Source organism: Neophocaena asiaeorientalis, unplaced genomic scaffold (assembly GCF_003031525.2).
Source record: "Neophocaena asiaeorientalis asiaeorientalis breed wild unplaced genomic scaffold, Neophocaena_asiaeorientalis_V1.1 scaffold762, whole genome shotgun sequence".
NCBI classification, from domain to species: Eukaryota; Metazoa; Chordata; class Mammalia; order Artiodactyla; family Phocoenidae; genus Neophocaena; species Neophocaena asiaeorientalis.
Window position 1 is genome coordinate 123115 of NW_020175828.1, and position 16060 is coordinate 139174.

At 60.6% G+C, this 16060-nt stretch overlaps 2 protein-coding genes and 1 non-coding gene across 5 annotated transcripts in view; 1 reads left to right on the forward strand and 2 right to left on the reverse strand.

The window, feature by feature from the left end:
- Nucleotides 1-7704, forward strand: part of NELFA (negative elongation factor complex member A) — a 23110-nt gene extending 15406 nt beyond the window's left edge. The window contains exons 2-9 of the mRNA XM_024732740.1: nt 135-306; nt 1600-1761; nt 3121-3210; nt 4667-4797; nt 4887-4956; nt 5132-5220; nt 5998-6109; nt 6825-7704. Coding sequence (XP_024588508.1) covers nt 135-306; nt 1600-1761; nt 3121-3210; nt 4667-4797; nt 4887-4956; nt 5132-5220; nt 5998-6109; nt 6825-7207 — 1209 coding nt within the window. The 3' untranslated portion in view covers nt 7208-7704. The remainder of the gene's footprint in view (nt 1-134; nt 307-1599; nt 1762-3120; nt 3211-4666; nt 4798-4886; nt 4957-5131; nt 5221-5997; nt 6110-6824) is intronic.
- Nucleotides 7705-8255: 551 nt separating this feature from the next.
- Nucleotides 8256-16060, reverse strand: part of NSD2 (nuclear receptor binding SET domain protein 2) — a 53669-nt gene continuing 45864 nt past the window's right edge. For 2 of the 3 annotated variants that reach the window (XM_024732727.1, XM_024732729.1), the window contains 4 exons: nt 13874-14015; nt 13479-13585; nt 12498-12702; nt 8256-11636 (listed from right to left, as the gene is read on the reverse strand). In XM_024732727.1, the coding sequence (XP_024588495.1) occupies nt 11335-11636; nt 12498-12702; nt 13479-13585; nt 13874-14015 (756 nt within the window). In that variant the 3' untranslated portion in view covers nt 8256-11334. Of the gene's footprint in view, nt 11726-12497; nt 12703-13478; nt 13586-13873; nt 14016-16060 lie in introns of all 3 variants that reach the window. The other variant, XM_024732728.1, reaches the window with a different exon arrangement.
- LOC112391400 (small Cajal body-specific RNA 23) lies at nt 14122-14248 on the reverse strand. Its single transcript, XR_003001484.1, has one exon.

A 16060-nucleotide genomic window follows, 5' to 3' on the forward strand; every position in this document is an offset into this window, starting at 1 on the left:
GCGCAGAAGCTCCGGCGGGCTTGAAGGGGGCTCCTTCCCGTGTCTGAATGAGCAAAGGTGCGCCCCGCAGGCCTGAGCCAGGGGTGGCAGGGTGGGGTCGGCGACAAGGACTGCCATCTCTCCTCTCCCGGCAGATGAAGGGTGCCCTCACAGAGATCATCCAGCTCGCCACCCTGGACTCGGACCCCTGGGTTCTCATGGTGGCCGACATTCTGAAGTCCTTTCCTGACACCGGATCTCTTAACCTTGACCTCGAAGAGCAGAATCCCAACGTTCAGGATATTTTAGGAGAACTTAGAGAAAAGGGTAGGTTGGGTGTGTTTGCTTTACGCTGGGTGGAGGGAGATGGGTCGTCCTTTAAACCCTCTTTTGTAACATGAGTTTGACTTCGAGAGTGTCACGTGCCGTGCTGTGTAGTGCTGGCTGTATCCGTGCACCCCTGCCCCGGGCGCTGCTGGCTGGCTTCTGGCCAGTCTTTGACAGGAGCAGCCAGAGGCTCCCTCCTCACTGTCCGTGCTTTATCTTTCACATTCACGCACCCCTCTCCGCACTCAGCTCCATGAGGGCACGGGCTCTGCCCACTCAGAGCCTAGAACATTCCCTGGCATGGAGTAGATGCTCATAACTGTGTGTTGAAAATATCAGCAGTTTACTTGTCTGGAACACGAACTGAAAACCACTTAGAACATATAAAGATGGGAAGGTCTGTTCCTCCCCTGAATTCCTCTCCTAGTTTGGAGAATTGGAACTGCAGCCCTTTAAAGATGGAACCTGTGCCCCTGCGGTCCCGCAGGGGCGGTGGCCTGGCCGTCCCCAGGGGTGGTTGCCAGTGCCTCTTCTTAACTGCGAGATGATCGCTCTTACTCTGTAGGCTTTCGCTTGTCTTGTAACTGCCCACAAGCTACATGGATGCTTCCAGAGCATTGGAACGCAAACCCAAGATGTTTCTGTCCTGGTGATTAGCTGGATGAGGGTCCAGACAGGTCCACGCCCTCCTGGGTGTCCTCTCTCTGGTGGGAGGGGCCTGCTCTGTCTTCTACCCAGGGGCTTCTGGGCGTGCCTCCCGGGGGCAGGAAGAACAGCGGTGGCACTGGTGTCTGCTCCCCACCCAGGGCCTTCTCCCGAGCTCTAACTGCCTGGTAAACCCACAGACGTGGGGAACGTGCCTGGGTGCTTCTTCTGAGGGCCAGGATTCAGAGGGTCCAGGAGAAACCATCTGTGGGGGCCGTGGGGACTGAGGGGGGAACCCAGGATGGCCACGGGCTTCCCCTTCCTACAGTGCTTGCTCTAGGGGTGCACAGAGCCCCTTCCAAACGTAGCTGATGGACATCTGTGGTGGGGCCTGGGTGCTTCTGCCTTTAAAAAGCTCCACGGGGATTCTGCTGAGCCCTCTTGTCCTGTCCTTGACCTTTGGCCCAGGTTGGTGGCCTTGACTGTGGCCTTTGGCAGGCAGGCAGTGGATACTTGTTTTCTGTTTTGAGATCGAAGCAGAAGCTCCACTGCTATAAACAGGAAACTGTGCGTTTTCATATTCGCGGTGAAAATTGGGCCTGTGTAAGGGAAATACACCTCCTAACGTGTTGGTTCTCGAACGAGCAGTGAACGAGTGTGAGGCGTCGGCCATGCTCCCGCTGGAGTGCCAGTACTTGAATAAAAACGCCCTGACGACCCTCGCTGGGCCCCTCACTCCCCCAGTGAAACATTTTCAGTTGAAAAGGAAGCCGAAGAGTGCCACGCTGAGGGCCGAGCTCCTGCAGAAATGTGAGTCCCGCTGTCGGCACGCGGGTGTGGGGCGGGTGCGCCTGGCCTAGGGGGCACTGGGACTCGTCGGGACCCTCCTCAGCGGGGGCTGCCTTGCCCAGCCTGGAAGGTCCAGCAGATTTGGGAAAACTGACTGCCGAGCAAATCATGCTTTTGTTCTATGTCTGTAGTTTTTATTTTTAGATTTCTTTTTAGGTTTTATGGTACTTAACTGTCTTTTAAAGACAAGAGTTCTACGTAGTTTTTTTTTTATTAGAAATTTATTGATTGCTATGCTAAACTGTGTGTTCTAAAAATCTACTTTAGAAACTTCCGAATTTTCAGGTTAAAATATTTGTAATCTTTGTTCCAAAAATGAAATCTGTACCAACTGAGTCACACAGGTGATGAGACAGGCAGCCTGGAAGAGATTGGAGAGGCTGGGTCCTAACTCCCGTAGCCCTGCCACATTCTTGCAGATGATCTCAATTTGACTTTAAAGATGTTTGGTCATTTTATTCATGTTTTTTAAAGTAGTGGTTTCTAAAATGTACATGGAAGATACTTGCTCGGAAAAAGGCCAGGAAATGGATTCCTTTGACTGGTAGCAGAACTTTTACTGCAAGTGGCTATGGTGTTGGTATTAATAACCCGTATAAATGCCCTGTTTTCAAAGAACCCCAATAAAACACAGCAGCCATCGTGACTCTCGGTTCCGGATGGACAGCGTCCTGGGGTCAGCCCTGCGCTGTGGCTTCATGGAGCTGGCAGTGCGCGGCCCGGGCCCCCAGCCCCCCACGGCAGAACCTGGTGCCGGGTGGGCGTGGGGCTCCGTCCCTCCCCGAGCTTGTTTCCTGCCTCGCGTTGATGCTTCTGTGAAGGGAAGGGTGAGGTTGTGCCAGGCGACCACCCACCAGTGAGGAGGCTTCATCGGGGCCCCTCCCGCACCCCACCCCGGGAGGTGCAGCCTCCAGGGCCCTACTTGCTGCAAGTGTAGTTCTCTACACCAGGCGTCCCCAACCCCGGGGCCACGGACCGGTACCACGGGCTGTTAGGAGCCGGGCTACGCAGCAGGAGGTGAGCGGCGGGCAAAGGAGCGAGCGAAGCTTCATCCGCCGCTCCCCGCCACTCGCGTTACCTCCTGAACCATCCCCTGCCAACCCCAGTACGAGGAAAAATTGTCTTCCACGAAACCGAAACCGGTCCCTGTTGCCAAAAAGGTTGGGGACCGCTGCCCTACACAGAAAGCATAGTTGTAAGTTTGAAAGCAGACAAGCTAGCATTTGTGCTCCAGTCCTTACAACTCGACCTTCTTTGTAAATCCCACGGATGGAGGCGCTGTCATCGGTGGGCACTGACGCAGGCCACCTTGTCTTACAGCCACCGAGACCGCCCAGCAGCTGAAGAGGAGTGCGGGGGTGCCCTTCCATGCCAAGGGCCGGGGGCTGCTGCGGAAGATGGACACCACGAGTAAGGCCGGGCCGCTGCGGGGTCGGAGGGGAGGGCTCGCCCTTCCTCGGGAGCACAGTCGTTGAACTTTGACCTGACTGGGCCACGGGCCCTGCGGTGCTGCCGGCTCTGTTGTGTGAAATGAGGGGGGCTCTTCCGCTGACGGAGGGTCCGGAAGGCTCCGCCTGAGATGAGGAAAGACCGGGATTGGAGGGAGACGCTCAGTCTCGGTTCTCGCTCATCCTTATGGCCGTGGAGGGCATGGGCCGCCGCCTCCGCCCCAGGTCCTGCCGCCTGCGGCCCCGTGCCCGCCCCAGGTTCTCCGTGGGGCGAGGGCTCTGCAAGCTCGAGGCTGACCGGGCCGCCGTCGTGTCGTCGGGTCTGCGCCCTCGTCCCTCCCTCGGGGCCGGAGCGCACCTCTTGCTCCCTGCCCACCCCACGCTGCCCAGGCCCAGGGCCGACCGGACAGGGCAGGTGGGTCGGTGAGAGCTGCAGCCAGGCTGCCACAGGAGCCTGAGGGGGCTCGTGGGGGTCCTCCCTGCGGGGCCCACAGCACTCAGGTGGGAGCTGCCGTCTTGGTGTCGGCCGACTCGGCACTGTGGTGGTGGGGGGGCCCGGTCCCGTCTCCTCAGGGCCCGCTGTTGCCCCGGGTGCCCCTGGAAGTGCATCAGGTTGACATGGGGCCCTCACTGTAATGTCCCTGCCTGCCCCCCACGTGCCAGTCCCCCTGACAAAGCTCCCCTCACCTTCCTTTCCACACTCCGGCCGGGCGCCCCGACCCAGCGTGCCCACGGTGTGGTTCAGGGGTGCTTCCTGCTTCCCTGCCCTGTCCCATTGGCCGTGCCAAGGGGCCACCTGTGCACCGGGCCTGGGATGCCGTACATGATCTTGGTGTGAGTCAGCCCTGGTGTCTGCTCACTGAGCACTGGGGCGGGTCCCAGTGGCAGGAATGGGGAGGCACTGGATGCCTGGGGAAGGGGCCAGGCCCCCTTCAGAAGGAGCCGTTCCTCATGTGTCAGGTGCCTTCCCCTTGAGAGAGATGAGGGACCGGGCCCAGGGGAAGAGGGAGGGTGATTCTGGCTGCAGCGTGGGGCCTCTAGCCTGTAACACATCTGTTAACCCCGAGGTGCAAGAAAGAAATGGAAGCTGAGAGTCCTGTCTGTGGTGATAAAGGACTCGGTGTGTTACGGTCGATGGGTGCAGGTGTGGCGTTTCTGTCGGTTTGGCAACTTGGGCAGAGACGTCAGTTTGGCTGTGGTGTCGCTGGTTGCCACAGCGTGGGCAGGCCGACCCGATGCCCCGGTGCTTGGGGCACAGGGAGGTGCCCCTGGCACCTGCCCTCGCGGAGGCGCAGCACTTCGGGGGAGCACTTGGCAGGCCGGCAGGGGCGGCTCTGGCGGAGACGGGCAAGCGGAATACGCGGCGGTGGCGGAGTAGCCGCTCTGCGAGGCCCCCTGACGGCCCATCCTCTCCGCAGCCCCGCTCAAAGGCATCCCGAAGCAGGCGCCCTTCCGAAGCCCCACCGCCCCCAGCGTCTTCAGCCCCGCGGGGAACCGCACTGCCATCCCGCCGTCCAGGACGCCCCTGCGGAAGGAGAGGGGCGTGAAGGTGGGCGTGTCCCCTGGCAGCCCCGCCCGCACGGGACCAGCCGCGCTCCTTCCGCGGGGCTAAGGGTGGGCTTCTGTCTGTGTCGGCAGCTCCTCGACATCTCCGAGCTGGATATGGTCGGGGCCGGCCGGGAGGCCAAGAGGAGGAGGAAGACCCTGGGTGCGTATTGGGGCCTGTCCGCCCGCGGAGGCCCTGGTCTCTCGTCTGCCGAGACCGAGACCGCCTCCGGCTGGAGAGGGGCGAGCCTGCGGGGCAGACCTGTCCTCAGAGTCACCGCCGCCTCGGGCCGGGAGGGCCGCCGCCCGGGGCGCTGAGGCCTGTGCTCTGCCCGCAGACGCGGAGGCGGTGGAGAAGCCAGCCAAGGAAGAGACGGTCGTGGAGAACGCCACCCCCGACTACGCGGCCGGCCTGGTGTCCACACAGGTGAGGGCTGCAGGGCGGCGGGCGGCCGGAGCACGTGCCCCCATTCCCAGCGTTAGCCGCGGAGGCACGTTCCGTGGGAGCACACGCGTGGATGCACACGTATGTACGTGGACACACGCAGAAGAGGTGGCGCCGGCGGGGCGCTGGCGTGCCCGCGGGCCCAGGTTTGGACAGCGCCACGCGCTCAGGGCTCCTCGGCGTCCCCTGTCCCGCAGGGGTGGTAGGGCGGCCTTGCGGGAGGCCCCTCGCTGCCGGTGCGGCCTGCCTGGAGGGGCTGGGCAGCCAGGCGCCGTGTGTCACGTCGGTCATTTTTGGGTGGTGGGAAACTTCTCATTGCAGAGCTGTGTTTTCTTACTTTATTGAAAGGAGTGTCTTCCTTTTCTCATATGCTTTTGTGGTTTAAAAAAAAAAATTTCTTCTTACCTCAAATATGGCTGGTTTGGGAGGGTCCCTAACCAAACAGGGACAGCCTCGCCCCACCCCGCGCCCTCCCAACAAGGCCGCTCCAGGATGGGGGCGGCGGCAGGGCCGGACGCTTGGGGCCCAGCACTGCTGAGCACGGGGCTCCTGGCCTGGAGCAGTCTCCATCCCTGGGGACAGCAGTGCCCCCGGTCCTGCTCCGGGGGGTGGGGGCCCTCCTGTGGGGCTGGAGGTTCGGGTTCACGCTGGGCCGAGACGCTGAGGCCCACAGAGGAGCCGGCCCCATCCAGGACTGGGAGAGGCTCACGCTGAGCCCCCGGGCTGCTTTTGAGAGGAACCACGGTCTCTGTCTTCTAGAAACTCGGGTCTCTGAACAACGAGCCTGCACTGCCGTCCACGAGCTACCTGCCGGCTACACCCAGTGTGGTCCCTGCCTCATCCTACATCCCCAGCTCCGAGGCCCCGCCAGGTGAGCGGGCACCCAGAGCGGCCAGCACCCACCAGGCAGGGAGCAGCATCTTCCCAGGACTCGCCCACGTGGTGCTTCCTTGGGTGTCAGGACCTCTGCTGGTACCGCCGGGGCCGGAAGACCCTCCTGCCCAGCACGAGCTTCGAGAAGTAAACCCAGGGGTTTCAGCTGCTTTGCCCTTCACGGGGCCAGACAGGCAGCGCCCCTTGTGCGGTGCCAGGCGTGAGGCCCAGTGTGTGAGCGGGAGGCGGGCTGCTGAGGTTGCAGTGCCTCAGGGTCCGGGGTCCTCACGTAGCCCTACAGTTTGAGAAAGGAGGCGCGGAAGGAAAGGTAGAGGGGGATCCGTGGGTTCTGCTCCGAGGCGTTTGCTCCCCGGGCTCAGCGTCGCCTGCCCGGGGCGGGGGAGCTTGGCCTCGGGGAGAGGGTGGCCAGAGAGGGCCTGGGGGTCAGGTAGGCTTGCTGGGCTCCAGGAAGCAGCCCTCCGTCCCCTCGCCAGCACCCAGGAGCCCACTAGCACCTGGACGTCTTACCTGCTGGTCTCAGAAGGCCTGAGCCCTCTGGCTCCCGGCTGGGGCTCTCGGGGGCATGTGCCCCGTGCCCAGAGGCGCCGCCCGGGGCTCGCACCCCAGCTGCGGGCAGGAGGGCCCAGGCACTTCTCTCGGAGGTGGGGTCCCTGGCCCTGCCGGCCGCCCCCCAGGCCTCGCTCTGCTTGCAGCCCCGCCTGCCCGGGAAGCCAGCCTGCAGGCCAGCCGGCCCCCCGAGGAGCCCAGCGCCCCCAGCCCCGCGCTGCCGGCACAGTTCAAGCAGAGGGCGCCCCTGTACAACAGCGGCCTCAGCCCTGCAGCGCCCACACCTGCGGCGCCCACCTCGCCCCTGACGCCCACCACGCCCCCGGCCATCGCCCCCGACTCAGAGAAGCTGTGCCAGGAGCAGGGCGACGTGATCCAGATCAAGCTGAGCGAGCACACAGAGGACCTGCCCAAGTCGGACGGCCAGGGCAGCACCACCATGCTGGTGGACACGGTCTTCGAGATGAACTACGCCACGGGCCAGTGGACGCGCTTCAAGAAGTACAAGCCCATGGCCAACGCGTCCTAGGCCGCCGCCGTGCCAGCGAGGCCCAGCCCACTTGAGCTCTGGATTCAGTTTCTCTGGGGTGTTTTGGACTTTCTAAATTTTAACATGGGTCCCTTTTGTGTGACTTCAGACACTTCTCCGCATTCGGTGTTACAGTTCTGAATGCTAAACTTAGCCCCGAGAGGTGTAACTTCCTCATCTTGGCGCCAGCTCTGCCCGTTAGGCTTCCGCCTTTTCTCGTGTTTTCTTCAGTCCCGCTGAGCGCGAGAGAGGGCCTTTCTTGCTCGTGCATCCCCCTCCCCGCCCGCGCGGCTGAGGGACCAAAGGTGGCGCCTGGTGTGTCTGAGAACGGGGCGGGGACGGCCGCCAGTGCCCAGGGATGGGGGATGCCAGGACACGCTCACCACCCACAGGTTTTCTATTTGTCTTTTGTACCGTTGTGAGCATTTAAGACCGGTCCTTGGGTACCTGTTTTCATTGTAAAAACTACCTAATTAAAGTTTAGCTTTTCTAAAGAAGAAGCACCAGAGCTGTGTTTCCAGCCAGCTCGACCTCTCTGCTCTGGGGCCCCAGCCCGTCTCTGGGTGGGTGACGTTGGGGTCAGCCCAGGGGTCACTCCTGGATGACGCGGGCGTGGGGAGCACGTCAGAGGGGCCTGCGGCTCAACCACCTCCGGGGCTGAGAAGGGTCTGCGGCTTCCTCTGCCGACTCTGTCACCTTTAACGGGGGTTGGGGAACCAAATTATAACAGGAAAAAAAGCCTTTTCCCCAAATCAGAACGACACGCACTGTCTACGATACTTGCTGTGCTTCCAAGGCCGCGCTGGCCTCCCCAGATGTCAGGGGACTGCGCCAGACACTCCAGAGTGACAGACAACTCAGTGACTGGCAGCGGGACTCCCCTGGTGCTTCCGCTGCAGGGGGCATAGGTGCCGTCCCTGGTCGGGGAAGTAAGATCCCGCATGCGGCACAGCGCGACCAAAAAAAAAGAAAGAAAGAAAAGGGACTGGGGGAATGGAAGAGAGACCCAAACTTCAAAATGCAGTTCCACATAAAGAAAAAAGCCTTTAAATTTTTTAATACAAAAATACTCATACACAATCTTCCAAACACAACTTCCGACCTTAAATCCTATTTCCCCGCAACCAGCAATTCTCAAATCTACATTTCAGTATCTTCCCCCAGAAGTGAATTTCAAGTTTTTTAAGTCTGTCAAAATTGGCGGTAGCACCTGGTACACCCCCCAAAGGCGGAGCCTGGCCGCGTTCCGTGCGACGCTGAGACACCAGTAGGCACGTTGAGGTTTCTGTTTAATTTCACATCTCAACAGGGTGCGGTGGACACGACGCCCGCGGACACAGCACTTTACTCATCAAACGCTCCATGTCTCACAGGATCGAGAGTTCGGCAACTGACAGTCGTGTGTGTGTGTTACCGTTCGTAAAAACAGGCCTGTCTTGTCTTATTCCTGGACATGCGGCAGTTCTAGAAGATGGCGCCGCTCACACTGCAGTTCGTGTGTCAAGGGAAACACTGGGAAGGCGCCGGGGCGCAGACCTGAGCGAGAGGCAGGGGGTCCCGAGCATTCTCAGAGGACGGTCCCCGGGCGGGGGCGCCAGGCGGCCTCCCCGTGGTGCTCGCAGCTTATCGCCCGCTTTGGACATGCGCCCACGACCCCCACGGAGAGAAGCGCCCCCGTGTCCAGAGGCCCGCGCTGGCGTCGACGCGACACACGAGGGGTCCTGGTCAGGTCCTGATGCTGAGGGATCCTGAGGTGTTTGGGCGGTTTTCACTGTGTTTCTGCTTCACATGAACGACGAAGGGCTGAAGCTGACGTTCAGGAAAGACCGACTCCCCCGAAGCAAGCTCCCCTCAGACTCGGAGCAAAGGCCTCGGCCCCGTCGGGAAGGCCCCACCAAGCCCCACTGCTCCTGCAATGCCTTGTGCTCAGATCCATAAACTGGTTTTCTGGAGATTCTCAGAGTTAGTGTTATTTGCTCATTAGTTTAACAGTTTTTGGAAAGAGGGCAACCATATCTAAAATGTTTTCCAGTATTTCCTTCAGAAAGGTTATAAAAGAATTTGGACGTAATATCAAAGTGACTCAAAAATCACACAAAATTTTTACTACTGTCAGATACAAAAATAAGTTAATCTGCTCCCCAAAGTACACTGTAAAACCAATTCTGACGCTCCGACTTGGGCAGAAGCCCCTCACCGGCAGGAAAGCGTGAGTGACGTCAGCCCACACCGAGGCCCCTGGCTCTGAAGGGCGGGGCTGCGCCCGCGGCCGCTGTGCTGGCACCAGGCCTCGGCGCCCCTCGTGCCCAGCCCCAGAGCGCGCAGGCGCCAGGTTCAGGGCCTAAGGAGCATGAATCTACGTCAATCCAGTATTTGCTTAAAAGACCATTTGAGAGAAACAAGAGTTCTGAACTGAAATACCCCACGGCCCCTGCGTCTCACCGAGCAGGCGCGTTTCCAGAGAGAACCGAGCCGCCTGTGGAAGCACCAGCTGAGGACACGGCTTGTTTTTCCTTTGGTCCTACGTCACTTGCCCCAGGGTCACCAGAGAAGGGCCAGCAGCACGGCCTCGGTCAGCCGACTCTCCTAGTCCGTGCCTGGGGAGGCCCGGGCGCCTCACACCCGGAGCAGGTGCTTCCCCAGGGGTCCCGGCCTGGCCGAGACCGCCCCCGCCACAGCTCGCGTCGCAGGACCCCGGAGCAGTAGTGAACTTGGGTCCAAGTGTTGGTATATCCTGCAATTCTCCGAGGCGAAAACGGTAAGAGAGACGAACAGGAGACCTCCGTGGCAGTTTTCAAGAACAGTTGTGTAAACTTTTCTGCAGAGGAGATGTTCTCCTCAGGTTATTTTAAGAAAAGGCTAGAGAAAAGCACCTGCTGCTGAGCGCCCCCTTCCCTCCCACCGCGAGTGGAGACAGGCAGGCACACGGGCTCCTGGCAGGGCGCTCCCAGCGTCCCGGGGTCCATGGGAACGCTGTGCTTCGCAGAAGCTTCTCCCTGCGTGGGGCTAACGGTCCATGGAAATCTCCCAGGGGACAGTGTCGGCCGGGCTGTTCCAAGGCTGGGTGCCCACGCCCAGCAGGCCGGCCCGAGTCCCAGGGCAAGCGCTCCTCCGAGGGGCCCTGGCCGAGGGCGTCTGCCCAGCGCGGCTCAGGCTTCCCGGGAACGGGCCCACAGCGCGCATGCAGTCACTCGGGGTGCCGATGCTCCTGAACTCGCTCTTCCCTCCGCCCGGGAGGAGTGCCTGGACGCACACGTCCCCCGCGAGCTCCACGTCCCGGGGTGTGTGTGGGAGGGGCACCTAGCAGCGCCCTGCTGCGCGACCGTCACCGAGACGCCGCCGGGCAAACCGTTTCCCTAAGCGGCCGCGTCACAGCTCAGCGGGTCACACACGCATCAGTAAACACGCATTTCAGTCGGTGGTAATTTGTGAAACAAGTTTAGCAAAAATATATTGAGAATAAAAGCCAGAAACTGGTAAAGAAAAGCCACCCGAAAAAATGTACAAACTCTTCCCCCAAGTGATGAGACCCTCCGGGGAGGCTGCCCCACGTGAGCCTGTGCTTTAAAGGCCGACGCGGCAGCAGCGCTCGGTTCAAGTCCACGGAGAGAAACACGACAGGGGAGATCCCACAACACTACACTAGCCACCGTCCTGGGGCCGGTTCCTCGCCAGGATGGGAAAGAAGCATTCTGAGGAAAAACTTCACATTAGCACAGAAAAGAAATCATACAGCTGTTTCGTAAGGGCAGAATCATGGTTCCCAGGGCACTCGGGGTCTTGAGTCCTTGCCCAGGCCCCACCCTGGTCTCCTCTCCTGAGTGATGGCAACGGGGAAGCAGGCTGGGTGACGTTGTCAAGATTTTAAAAGAGGTAAGAGTGATCCACCGAGAAAACACTACTCTATACATCTCAGGGGAGATAAAAACATTTCATATGCCAATTACTTTTCCGTCGTAACTTTAACCTAGGGAAGTAGAGCGGGAGGGCACCTTGACGTTCTGAGATTCAAGTGTAGCTGTAATGCTGTGTAGTCAGGCTTGTCTGTCCTGGGGCGTCCGCACCTCGCGGCTGGAACCACGCGGCTCGGACGGTCAGTGCGGCGCAGCGGGCGCTGCTGGGATGGCTCAGTGACGGGAGGCGCCCCCTCCCGAGGAGGCCTGTGCGTGCGTCCCGGGGGCTGCGGGCAGCGTCCTCCGGCCCTCTGCGCACAGGGCGGGCCGGTCACGCGGGGCCCCCGATCTCACCCCGCCCCGGCCTGGCGCTATTTGCCCTCCGTGACCCTCCGCCAGCACCTCCTCTTCTTTCTCCTCCCCTTGGACTTGGGTTCCGGGCAGGGCTGCTCGGCCGGCTCTGCCCGCAAGTCGTGCTCGCCGCAGTATGGCCGCCCGTCCTGGGTGGAGCTGAAGGCTGCCCCGTCCTGGTGTTCCTTGCAAAACGAATTGGGGCAAAAGTGGCAAAATGAAGTGGAAGGTTTCCCACACACGTCACAGTGATGCCAAGGACATTCCCACTTCCCTGCAACGAAACAAAGTATCACCAGACAGAAGAGAGGAATGGCAACTTGTAACATTGTAACATTTCCATGGTTGAAAACTAACTTTAAAACTCAGTCTAAAAAAAACACACAAAACAACCTCAGGCTAGTGAGATGAACACAAACTAAACCAAGACACCGCTTTCCAGGCAAGTGTCAAAAGGGAAAGAGAAGCTAAAGCTCGTGCTCAGAGGCCTGGGGGCGGAGGGCGGCGAGCAGGCCCCACCTCCGAGCCCAGATGGCCCAGCGGCACCGGGGGCCCTGCCGCCCCGGCTGCTGTCCGGCGACGGGTGTGCAGCCGGGCCGAGTGTTTCGGGGGCCCCGATCCCTCTGGGGTCCGCCTGCAAAGGCTCTTAGTACGGTCTGGGGAGACCGGCACGCCCGCCGTGAGCCTCTCTGCTGCCGCCTGCTGGCCCTGCTGCGTCATCTCGTGCCACCACAGTGTTTCTGTTTCACAGCCAAACACATCTGACGTCTCCTTTTCTAGCTTTGCCGCTTCTGTCTCCGGGTGAGGGCCTCTCGGCTTCCCTCCCGAGGTGACACGGCCGCTCTGTGCACGCCGGAGCCCGTCACCTCTCTGAAGGGCAGAGTCCAGCCCCAGCCCCAGCCCCTCCCCGTCTTCCCAGCTGAGACCCAGGGGTGCGGGGCCCCTCGCTCCCAAGCAGCTCCTCCCGGCACCTTCCCCCAGCCCCTGCCGGCCCCCAAGGGCTGCGCCGGGTGGTCTGGCCTCGGCTGCCCGGGCTGGGGACCCACCGAAGGGCCGCTTGCCCAGGCCCAGGCAGGGCAGGTGGTAGGCCTTGGTGCAGGACTTGCGGTCGCACAGCACCAGCTGCCCGCCGTCACCGCAGCGGAAGCACTCGTCTTCAGACGGCTTCTTGCCTTCGCCTTTCGTTCGACGCCTCCTGGTTTTTTTCTTGGTCTTTTTGCCCTTTTCCTCCGAGGAAAGGGATGCTGAGGTCTAGAATGAAGAAATAAATGCAGTTCGCTCAAGGGAACTGCGCACACTGAGGCCAGCTGTCCCGAGGGGTCACCAGGGCCAAGGTCAAGGTCGGGAGCGCCAGGGACCCCTGAAGATGGTCTCACAGGAGAAGAGTGGGGGTCTGCAGCCGACAGGGAAAAGGCAGGGGCCCGACCTGTTCCCGTTTGCTGCCTGTAGGAAACAACACAGGCCGCCGGCCGCAGCGCCGCTCAGCGGGCATGCGGCCCAGGGCAGGCTCTTTCCCCACGCGGCACGTCTTGTGAGAACAGATGAAGAAAGCCAGGTGAAGCGGCAGGCCCGCTGTAGACATCCCACCTCTGGGCCTGGATGCCTGCGGCCGTCCAGAGGCTTCAGGCCCGGGAAGGGGCTAAGTGTGCTGGGTGGAGCCGTGTCCCCCCCAACCCCCGCCCCAAAGCCATGTCCTTCCCAGAACCTCAAATGTGACCTTGCTTGGAAGTAGGGTCGCTGCAGATGTAAAGCAGCGGGCCCTAACCCTGCACAACCAACCGGCGTCCTCGTGAAAGAGGGAAGGAGACACGGAAACAGACACGCAGGCAGAACGCCACGTGCCGCCAGGCGCGTACGGAGGCTCTCACTTTGGATTCCCAGCTCCAGGCCGTGAAGCCCCAGCACCCTGTGGCCTCTGCAGGGGCAGCCACGGCCCGCGAGCGCAGCAAGCAGCCACCGAGTCTCGCGCCTGGCCTCCCCTGCTGTCCTCGCCCCGCCCGGCAGACTCCGCTCCCGTCACCGCTCACCTTGGGCCTGTCCCCGAGGAACCCGCTGCAGTTGGAGGCCCCACACCGACAGACTGTTTTCTCGTTGCCCAGACAGTCGAGGTTGTAGTTGAAGGTCAGCTCTGTCCCTGGGTGAGGGAGACAAGCCACACTGGGACACTGCCCTTCTCCCGACCCTGCCAAGAAGCCTGCATCAGGTCTGCGAGCCCTGCGCCTGTCAGCGCACCTGTACTGTCCCCGCACGGCTTTCGATTCCACGCTGCAAGGTGCACGTTCCAAACAAAACACAACTTCCAAATCGCCAGCCGCCCGCCCTCCCCGAGCCAGGCGGTCCGGCCACGTACAGCATCGGACAAGGGCCCCTCCGCCTGCCCGCTCGGCTGGGAGCCCCATGGGGAGCCCCGGAGGCACCGTACCTGCAGGAATGTCACACACGGCAAACAGGCCCACGCGCGTGTCGCCGTTCACTGTCCACTTGAGGGTCTCACAGTTGGGCTGGCAGCTGTGATTCATGAACCGGGAATAGTTTCCTTTGGGGCCGGCATCGATTATACGGTCCTGTAAGGCACAACTCAAGTTTCAAGCAGCATCTGCACACGTGGTCAACTCTCAGCCATCACGTTCTCATTCAAAGGGAACTGTCACCGTCGTGCTGGACAACTGGTGTTGTACTGAGAACTGTGGTCTCCCAGGTCCACTCAGATGGGACACCCCCAAACCAGTCCTGTTTCTCTTGCTCACGGAGGGCAGGCAGGTCACACCACACGGAGGGACCGAGCGCTGGTGAGCAGGGGGCAGTGAGCCGAGCTCCCCGACGTCGGACGGCAAGCGAGGGAGCCGGACACCAACAGCCTGACAGAGGACAGGACCGACCGCTTACGACACAAACCGGCCAGCAAGTCGAGACAGCCCAGCGGTGGAGGAAACAAGGAGAACGTCCTGAGGCCACGAGGCCACACTGGCTGATGGGAGGGGGGCCAACCCCTACGGCAGAAGCAGTCTTGAGACGCACCTGGGCAAAAGCGATGAGGGTCCTGCCTTCACGCTCCCGGGACTCGACCCCCCAAAAGGCAAGCACCTCTGTGTAGGCGGAGATGTACTCCTATTGTGGCAAAACCCAGACGATGCAATCGCCCGGCATCAGGGAGCGGTGACCTCGCCTTCCTCACCCTAAGGGTCTCTCATCGACCGCGCGACCGCAAGGGACAGGAGAAAGACGTACCGGAGGCGGGAGAGCACTTAAAACTAGGCCACAGAAAGCATCACGGTCACGCGGTAACGCCACACGGGGTCTGTGAGTGGGGGACAGGACGTGTGCACGGGCACCCCAGGAGCGCGGCATCGAGACGCCTGCCAGGCTCCCCGGCCCTGGACGGGCGGCCCCAGGCGGGGCCCCGGTCACACGCTCCCAGCCGGACGCTAGCTGCTGCTCTGAAGGTGGACACGTCTCAGAAGCGCGTGCCCTGCAGCGTGCCCCTGCCTCACTGAAAGGAGCCACCGGACCTGCTCTGAGCAGCGGCTCCTCAGTGCCGAGATGCTGGTGCCCAGCCGTCCTCTCCTGATGAACCTGACGCTGCTTCCCGTTTCCGCTGTCGCACCGCTGCGGCCACGGGCTCTCTGCACGGCTTTCTCTTTGTGGTTGGCGCTAAGTCCATGCTGATTCTCTGCCCAGGACCTCTCGCTCCAAGACGTGAATCCACAGTAGACTTTCCCTCACTTGGCTGTCTCCTGTGCCTCCCTGAATTGTGGCTCTGGGGGTGTGGCTGCTCTGTTATTTGGGGCACACCCTGCAGGATGTATCCTGGTCCCTGGCGGCGCTTTTGACGTTAAGAGGCCTTCCTCTGTCTCACTGAATGCGCTGGGGCCCAAATTTTGCCTTGTCTGAGAACGATTCTTTTTTAATTTGACTTCACCTGACACACTTTTGTGCACCATTTTCCACTTTCAGGATCCCTCTGTTTCTTAGATACAGCAGAGAAATAGGCTTCGCTTATGAACCAATCTGGAAATCTTTTAATAGATGAGTTAATCCAACTCCCCTTTACAAATATGACTCATGTTGGCCACAATTCTATCAATCTAATTTGCTTGTTTATTTGGGTTTTAAGCCTTTTGCTATGAAGTAATGGCGTTTTTTAATGATTGATTCTCCTGTTATGTTGGGAACTTTATTTTCCCTGCTGGCTGCCCTTTATCGAGGGCATCTCTGCCTGCATACAACGCCCGCAACCTCCTCTTGCAGCGGTCTCCCCTGACCCACCTCCATCCTTACAACCCAGTTTTCCGTGGCATTCTTACCTTAATACTTAAAAATGCTGAAAACTACTCGTACTTGGCTTATCAGCCTGACTCTCAGGCATCAGCATCAGAGGTGAGTTTACCTCACTCTCTGGCCTCCCCTCTGTTGCTGTCGGGAGTCACAGTTCGGCACAAATTCCCGACACCTGTACCACCACCAGTCGCTTTGCGGGGGTCACCTGGAACCCATCCTTCATCAGCTTCCCCCAAAGGACCGGTGCCCTCAGCCCCCGTGTCCACACCTGTCACTCTGACATCTACGTCTAAAGAACCAGTCGGCTGGAGAGAAAGTCTCCCGTTCACTC